The sequence below is a fragment of the Prunus mume genome, linkage group LG1 (genome assembly GCF_029339155.1).
Source record: "Prunus mume cultivar Tortuosa linkage group LG1, ASM2933915v1, whole genome shotgun sequence".
Taxonomy (NCBI): Eukaryota; Viridiplantae; Streptophyta; class Magnoliopsida; order Rosales; family Rosaceae; genus Prunus; species Prunus mume.
Window position 1 is genome coordinate 12,559,656 of NC_142698.1, and position 8,830 is coordinate 12,568,485.

At 38.2% G+C, this 8,830-nt stretch overlaps 2 protein-coding genes across 2 annotated transcripts; one reads left to right on the top strand and one right to left on the bottom strand.

Moving 5' to 3' along the window:
• The first annotated feature begins 944 nt into the window (after nt 1–944).
• On the top strand, nt 945–4,009 carry LOC103342127 (serine/threonine-protein kinase-like protein CCR1). The gene is given in 2 exon segments (XM_008245710.2): nt 945–3,256; nt 3,259–4,009. Coding segments are annotated over 2 exon segments (2,325 nt in total). The 5' UTR covers nt 945–1,374; the 3' UTR covers nt 3,702–4,009.
• Nucleotides 4,010–5,935: 1,926 nt separating this feature from the next.
• On the bottom strand, nt 5,936–8,342 carry LOC103342126 (putative serine/threonine-protein kinase). Its single transcript, XM_008245709.2, has 6 exons — nt 8,076–8,342; nt 7,855–7,970; nt 7,526–7,742; nt 6,981–7,218; nt 6,723–6,873; nt 5,936–6,624 (listed from the first exon to the last, which is right to left on the bottom strand). Exons 1-6 carry the CDS (start codon nt 8,146–8,148, stop codon nt 6,283–6,285), a joined length of 1,137 nt encoding a protein of 378 aa, XP_008243931.2. The 5' UTR covers nt 8,149–8,342; the 3' UTR covers nt 5,936–6,282.
• Between the last annotated feature and the right edge of the window lie 488 nt (nt 8,343–8,830).

Consider the following 8,830-nt stretch of genomic DNA (forward strand, 5'->3'; position numbering starts at 1 on the left):
TTCCACTATGCTAGAAAATTGGCTTAACACCCTTTTTTTATTTTATATTTATTTATCTTGGTCAGGTAATTTGGGTTGAATGGAAAAGCACATAGCAATTGGATTAATATAATATATTTGTCAAGTGGGCCACTTTCTCCATTACAAATTTGGTACTTTTACCATTTAAATTTCTTTCAACCAAACCCACTTTCTTACTCATTGGTACTAGTTATGATTTTTAATAGCTGCTTTTCAATATGGTCTCATTCAATACATCAAATGCAGATCAAACACGATTTGCACATGTCTATTAGATCCTCCATTTTCTTCATTTTTGAATATTATCTTATTTCATGATGTCTTAAAAATGGTTTCCAAGTGTAATCTTATGTGTATAAGGGCTTGAACAAGATATTCTTAAACAAGGTTATCTTACCACTTACAAAGTAGAAACACAGCAAATGAAACAGGATTGTGCGGTTTTGTGCAATGTGCTTTGCTATCTGACTGATAGTTAAGTGAAGTATTAAGTTATCTACCTAAATAATTTAGTCAACTTGTGCTTCATATTAGATGCCACCCATGTTGGTGGCCTAATTATTTTATAAGAGTGATGGTATATTTTATAGAATACTGGAAGCATTTGATGTAGGCCATAGTGGGAAGAGAGAAAATGAAGCACCGAAAAAGAATAGAGTGAAAATGAATAAATGAAAATCATGAAATTTGACCTCAACTACGTCAATATCAAGTATCAAAAAAGTTTTAAGGAAAACATTGGGCAATGTCGATATCATAGCTGGTATTCGACACAAACATGAAAGTTTCGATTCGAAATTATTGTTGGCGATATATATTCGATATGAACATGACAACTCTAAAGAGGTGTTAATAACACACATTCGAAACTAACATGGCAGATGACAAATTTGTAGCAATTGCTTCATAGATCACCAATTAAACAGCTAGCCCAATTTATATAAAGAAGTCAAGTGATTTCGATAGTCAAATCGCACCTCCCCCCACTTGTTTATGCATGCACCCGACAAAGTGGAAGACTAATCCTAGTTTAACGCTAACACAGTAAGAACACAGACTGATAGAAAACCCAATCTTCAAGCTTTTGAAGTAAACTAAAAGAAAGATGGAGGCAAATAGCATTAAAATATAGTCGGCGCGGTAACTACTTTCAGTACTTGACGTTCTAACGGTCCACAAAAACACTGTAAAAATGGCTGCGACACCCACGTTCTTTCATCGTCACCATCCTCACACTCACAGCTCTGACTCAACTTCAGCAAAACCAACAATACCATCACAAACACCAACCGCACCATGCAAGCTCACCATCAAACCAGTCCATGCTTTCGCTGATCCAAACCCAGGAAAACCATGCAAACCCACCAAGCCCTTTCTGGGTTCTCTCGCTCTGCACCTCCTCTGCTTCTTCTCCTGCTCTTATGCTCCACAACCGCATCTGGGTTCGGATCAATGGGCCCCATCTCTGCTTCTTTTGGCAAAGATGGCTTTTTTTGTGCCATAGACGCTAGTGGCAAGCAGGACGTGGTTTGCTGGGGAAAGAACAGCTCTTCATCGACTCCATCTTCGGCTTCTTCCTCGGCTTCGGCCTTTCTCAGCAACATTCCAGCGATGGCTGCCCTCTCGGGCGGTGAAGGCTTTCTTTGTGGCATTTTAGCGAACACGTCGCTGGCATATTGTTGGAGCTCCATTGCCCCAGGTATAGATCTCGTACCTCCCATATTCAAGACCACTGCTTATTCTCATGTTGCTGCTGGGAAGAACCATGTGTGTGCCATTAGAGGGTCATATTACTCTGATCATGAGTTTGGTACAGTGGATTGTTGGGAAATTTTTGAAACTTGGAACAAAAGTTTGAGTTCCAAACAGAGCACTCTGTTTTCTGACCACTCTATTAGCAATCTTGTGTTCAAAAAGGTTGTTTCTGGTGAAGGATTTAGCTGTGGTGGGGTTAGAGATGGAGGGCTTATTTGCTGGGGACCCAATTCTTCTTATCTAGGGGTTTCAGGTCCAGTAGATAATTTCACAGCTTTAGCTTCAGGGAGGGCCTCACTTTGTGGGATTTCAGATTTTGGTGAGTTGAAATGTTGGGGAGATACTGATTTGTTAGCTGGTCATCCAAATGGAACCCAGTATGTGTCTTTGGCAGCTGGTGAGCACCATTTTTGTGGGATTCGAGAAGACAATCATGGAATTGAGTGTTGGGGGATCTTTAACTCTTCTTTGATTCCAAAGGCTTCCGGATTCGTGGCAATTGCTTCATCAGATTTTACTACTTGTGGGATCAGGGAAGATGATTTGGTGATTGATTGCTGGGCTGCTAATGCCTCTTCCTCACCACCTGAGTATGATCCTCCATTGGAATTGTGCAGTCCAGGTCTTTGCACTCCTGGTTCTTGTGGGGAAGGGAAGTTTGCTTTCAATGCCAGCATCCTTAATGAGGCTGATTTGACAAGCTTGTGTGTTAGGAAAGATCTAACCATTTGTTCACCTTGTGGGTCAAATTGTTCTGAAGGATTCTTCTTGTCCAGCTCATGCACTGAACATGCTGACAGAGTGTGCACAGCTTGCTCTCTTTGCCAAAACAGCTCTTGTTGGGATATTTGTGGGCTTCAAACACCTCCAGAAATGAAGAAGAAGCTTTGGCATCATGTGCGCAGGTTGGTGATCATATTTGGGTCTTCTGCTTTGGGTTTTTTGTTGATATTAGTTAGTTGGTGTCTTCTTCCCCGATTAACAACTTCTCGAAAAGAAGAAGGGAACAAAAAGCAGTTTAAATCTTGCATTGGGAAAGCAGAGTTGGAAGCTGACAATAATGAGGATTCACACCCTCTTCCATCTGTAGTTTCCTGTCCTGGAATGGCTCAAGTTTTCCGACTCTCAGAACTAAAAGATGCCACCAACGGATTCAAGGAGTTCAATGAGCTTGGCAGGGGAAGCTATGGCTTTGTTTACAAAGCTGTGCTAGCAGATGGACAGCAAGTTGCAGTCAAGAGAGCAAATGCTGCCACTATAATTCACACGAACAGTCGGGACTTCGAAATGGAATTAGAGGTCCTTTGCAAAATCCGCCACTGTAATATTGTGAACTTGTTGGGTTACTGCTCAGAGATGGGGGAGAGGCTGCTTGTATATGAGTATATGCCCCATGGGACACTTCATGACCATCTCCATGGTGGGCTTTCTGCACTGAACTGGGTCCTCAGGTTGAAAATTTCAATGCAGGCTGCCAAGGGCTTGAGTACCTTCACAAGGAATTTGTGCCTCCCATCATTCATCGGGATGTCAAGTCCTCAAACATTCTTTTGGATTCTGAATGGAATGCACGAATTGCAGATTTCGGGCTCCTTACATCTAATGACAAGGATCATAGTGGAGATTTAGAAAGTGATGTTTACAACTTTGGAATAGTATTGCTTGAGATGCTCAGTGGAAGGAAAGCATTCGACAGAGATTACACTCCTCCTAGCATAGTCGAGTGGGCAGTACCTTTAATTAAACAGAACAAGGCAGCTGCCATAATTGATCGTTACGTAGCTCTTCCAAGAAATGTTGAGCCATTGCTTAAGCTTGCTGATATAGCAGGACTGGCTGTAAAGGAAAATCCTACCGAGCGTCCTGCAATGTCGGATATTGCATCTTGGTTGGAGCACATTGTGAAAGATGGTTTGACCTTCTAATTTCTGAACCAGGTCGCCGGATATTCATCAAAGATGAATTGAACAATTTGTGTTACAACTGTTCCCGTAAGTACTGCTCTTCTGCAACTGTACATCTTACGAGCTTCTTGTAAATGAAGTTGGTTTACTCCCTCTTTACTCTTTTTTTCTTTGTTTCTGATTTTCCCTTAATCCTCACAAAGTGAAGGGAACACTATTTTTGTACCATTCTACATTAGTTTCCGCATGAAGCTTTATTTATTAACTTTCCTTCTCATGTAAAGCATTGGAGAGAATTTTTTAATGCTTGACCATGCCCTGAGATTCTATCATTTTGTTACAATGATTTCAAGCATCTGAGACCTCATTGCCTTTTGAGTGCTTTGCTAAGAAGGTAACAATGTTCTGATTTAGATTTGTCAACAATCACCATCATACTTCTTAGATGTTTTAACTGCAAAAATGCATTTATTGCACAAGAGGGAAATGCTTAATTAATCAGTAGTTGAATTACTTGTCAAATATATGCTGTGAGTTGGATATAATATCTGGTAACTGACATGGAAGTGGTGCAACATTTCGGTGCTCTCATTCGTTCGACGCATGTTTCTTGTAGGCACATGAACACAGAGACTACACACATTACTAATTAAACCAGATGTAGAAGCTAATGCTCCATGCTACCCCAAAAAGGTTCTACTTTAAAACACCTTGTAGAATTAAGAAATGTGAAAACTACAGTGTATTCTGAATTGAATAGATTGAAAGACCAATCTCTGTCTAGCAGTCCCCATTTGAGAAATGGGAATCCAACTCATCCAAGCACTCTAAGACAAATGGGTTTCAGAAGAGAAAGTTATGATGTACAAAAGAATGAAAGATCCCAGAAACTTTATGGTAGCCTCTGAAAGATTTTCAACCTCATCCGTCCCTTTTCCATTTCAGCTTCTGTCTCTCTCTCGTAGCCCCACATTACTCGTGCAACCTTAACCAAGTTGAAGACAGATAGAAAAGGAAGTACCGGCCGTTCAGATGGAGTGGTTTGTTGAGCTCTGTTTGCTTTATGCAAGTTGCCAACTCAAAAGGTAGTTGATTGGTATATGAACCCTGAGGAAATAGTGGGGAAAAAGTTTAAAGGGAGGTACATGAGGCGTATTTAGTCCCTTATATAAGCTTACTTTATTATGCCTGATTTCAGCTATAGAAAATGACACGCACTACTATTATGTTTTTTTTTAGATACATTGGGAGGACAGAAACCCCAAGGGGGTTTCTAACCTAGGTGTCAAGCAGGAGGAGGGGAAGGCCACCACTTGTGGTACCTGCTCTCGACACCTCCACTACTATTTAAGTACTGCTTCACATTCATCATACTCAATAGCTTTGTGTTCTGTATTACATGTTTTTGTTTTGAATACAAGAGATAGTCTAAACTACAAGAAAGAGATGATTTCTCACATACACACCATTAAAGTGTTATGAGGTTCGAATCCAAGATCACTGATTTGCAAGTTAAAGCTTTTTTCCATTAGATTAGACCCAATTGGCTTGCATCACGTATTTATGTGCATGCATATAATGGCATGCATGGTTCCCTGTGTATGCCATCTGCTAAGCCTACTAGAAAACTGGCGGCCAAAGTGACTGACATACATGGAGCCATGCATATCATGTGTCATTTACTTGGGTAGATAATGGAGCACTACATTATAATATCATTTTGTTAAAGTTAACCCTTCTGTATATTTCAATAAATTTTGCTTTTTTGTTGTTATATTTACTGTTATGATTCATTTTGGTTCATATTTAAACATGCTTCCTCAACTATTAACGTCTCTGCCGTAGTTTATGAACTTTTAGAGCATTTACAATGGGCTACTTAGATAAATTTTATGGAGGAATAGTAGAAATGCAACTCCAATCACATTCTCTATCCACCTCTTAAAACAAAGAGTCCTCTAGGGCTCCTAAATTTGAGGAGAGAGAAATGACTCTCAGTGGCTCCATATAATTTAATGAGTATTTCAAACCTTTATTTAATGTTAACTATTTTTTTTTTTTTAATAGAGATGGACCAATCAAAAAAGAGTTATAGCATTTATGACTCTTCAAATTATGGAGTATGGTTGGAGTTGAAATTTTTAGAGAGCTTCTAAAATAGTTTTTTTATATTCTTAGCTAAATTTTAATTAAGAAATAGAGAGTATCATTGTGGATGCTCTTAGGCATAGTAAATAACAGAAACAAGCTCGAGAAAGTTAAACACCTGAGCAGGTGGCCACATTAATTTATTGGAGGTAATTTTGTACACATCTGTTCTGCAAAGTACTATCAACAACAGCAAGAAACAAAGGAAAAATACCTCCACATCCCACAAATAATTAGCCAATTTAAAGCCCCCCAAAAAAAACAAAAACAAAAAACAGAAAACAAAAAAACAAAATTGGTTGTCTTGAGTTATATATCTACATGACTTGTCCAAATGGAGTTGGCGTGCAGATTATATATATACACAAAGACATCCAACAAAAAACAATGAATCTTCTGTAGGCTCACATGATCTTCCTGGGAAAAGTTGAGAAAAATAAGCCTTACAGGATGGTTATAAGGACATCACAAAGTCCTCAGATCTACTCTGGTTTTGCGTGGTAGTGGATGTGGAGGCTTTGGAGAAAGTGCTCTGATCACATGACTGCTGTTGCCCCATTTTGATTTCCATGATATCAGAAACAAGTCCCGGTTCAGAAATCTGAGAATCTTTTATGTCTACCTCACCAGACAAAATCTTAACAGCCCTTGACATTTGCGGCCGGAGCTTGGCCATCTCTTGCACACAAAGAAGGCCTAACTTTAAGAACCGGATGGCTTCGTCTTCAGGAAAGTTCATTTGAAGTGTAGGATCAACTAATTGTACAAGATTACCAGCCTTGAATGCTTCCCATGCCTGCATTTTCACAAACAACATGGCTTCAGTTCTACCATATGACAGAATAAAAATGCATGGCCAAAGCGGGTAGTGATAAATTGCTCTAATTTGCTTACCTTCTGAACCAGGTGATGCTCCCCATGTTCCAAGTCGAAATCCACAACTGCACGGCCGCTGACAATTTCCAACAGCAGTACTCCGAAGCTATAAACATCTGATTTTCGCGTCAAACGCCCGCTAATCGCATATTCTGGAGCAAGATAACCTCTTTTGGATTATTGTGAGACACCCCATTAGCATGCAATAGCATTTCAAATAATAATCCAAAGGCAGAGAAGCATGAAGCAAGAAGAATTAGCAATTTAACAACTTACATTGTCCCGGCTACACGAGTACTAATGTGAGAATGGTTGTCTCTTAACAGCTTTGATAAGCCGAAATCACCTACTTTTGGTGTGAAATTCTCATCAAGAAGTATGTTACTGGCTTTAATGTCTCTGTGCAGAATGTGAGGTTCAACCTCCTCGTGCAGATAGGCAAGTCCTCGAGCTATCCCTAATGAAATATGCCTCCTTGCATCCCAACTAAATCTCATCCTGTTTTGCTTTCCACCTGTTAATCAACATACATTATTACACAATTTGCATAAAAAATCATAGTCTTTCATTTGCAATCATTGTAGCTGTCAATAATTTTCTTCAGATACATCACAAAATCTCCTAAAATAAACAAATTAATGTACCAATATGAGAAACTAAAGTCTCCTAAAATCATATTCTTTCATTTGCATTCATTGTAGCTGTCAATAATTACTTCAGATAAATAACAAAATCTCCTAAAATCAACCAATTAAAATACCAATAGTTAAAATGAGGATCATTAAGGTAATCAAATTTAGAAATTAGAAGCATAGGTTTACCAAGTAAAGTGTGTGAGAGGCTATTGTTTTCCATGTAATCGTAGACCAAATATCTGCCAGCTCCATCAACACAACACCCTTGAAGCCTAACAAGGTTTTCATGTCTGATTACAGACAGAGCAGACAATTCTGCAATGAACTCCCTCTCTCCTCTCATAGATTCAATTTCAGTGGAAAGCACTTTTATAGCCACAAGACTGCCATCTCTAAGCCGACCCTTTAAAACTCAACCAAAATTTATCCCATATCAGCAAAACACAGCTAAATTACACACACAAGCTAAACTCAACCAAATTTGCAGAATTTATGTTGCAGGCCAAGAAAAAAACCTTATAGACAGAGCCAAAGCCACCTTCTCCAAGCTTTTTTGAGGAATGGAAGCCATTAGTGGCAGACTTCAATTCCTTGGAAGAGAAAATTCTGAAGCTTTCTTGATTTTCTCCATCTAGGTATTTACCAAGTACAAAAAAGCAATCAAGAACACAGTAAAATCACACAAAAAAACCCAAGAAAAACACACAAAACACTGAGGCAGACATCTCATTAATACCTTGCATCCCTTGTTCCATGACATTTTGAGGTGAGGAGAAGAAGCAACCTGTGCAGGGAATTGGGAACTTCATGTTGCAGCTTTTTATTTCGCCCAAGGTATGTACTTGAAAGCTAAAATCTTGAAACTTTGGCCTAATTAAAATGGATTATAGTTTATAGAGAGTAACCCAAGAAACAATAAGCTTTGGGAAAAACAGAAATGGAGACGCAGAATTATAATTATTATATTGCCCGCGGCATTTGACTTCAGACTTTCTCGTAGTTTGAACTCAGTTTTCTTTTCCTTCAGAATTTTTATATTTCTTGTTGGGAAGGGGTCGCTGTCTGTCTGTCTGTCTGTTACTGTACGTAATTTGGCCTCACTCTCATATTTGGTTGAAGTAAAATTATTTGCATTTATCATGGTTTATGTTAGCAACCAACTTCTATTATGACTTTCATTAAATAGAAATTTGGCCTTTTAATATATATATATATATATAAAAGCAAAAGACAGAGAATGATGAAATATTCAAAATATCAAAAATATCATTGGTTAATTCAAACATTAAGAATTGAAATTATTAATTAAATGAGGATGATATGATAAATTCACATTTTTTCATACTAAAAAAAATTTTTTTAAATTTAAATAAATAAAAAAATTAAATAATATGTCATACTTTTATGGAAGATAAATATCCATGTTATTTTTTAAAAATTTTAAAAAGAAAAAAGAAAAAAACAACCAATTGAACATGTGCCAAGGGGCTA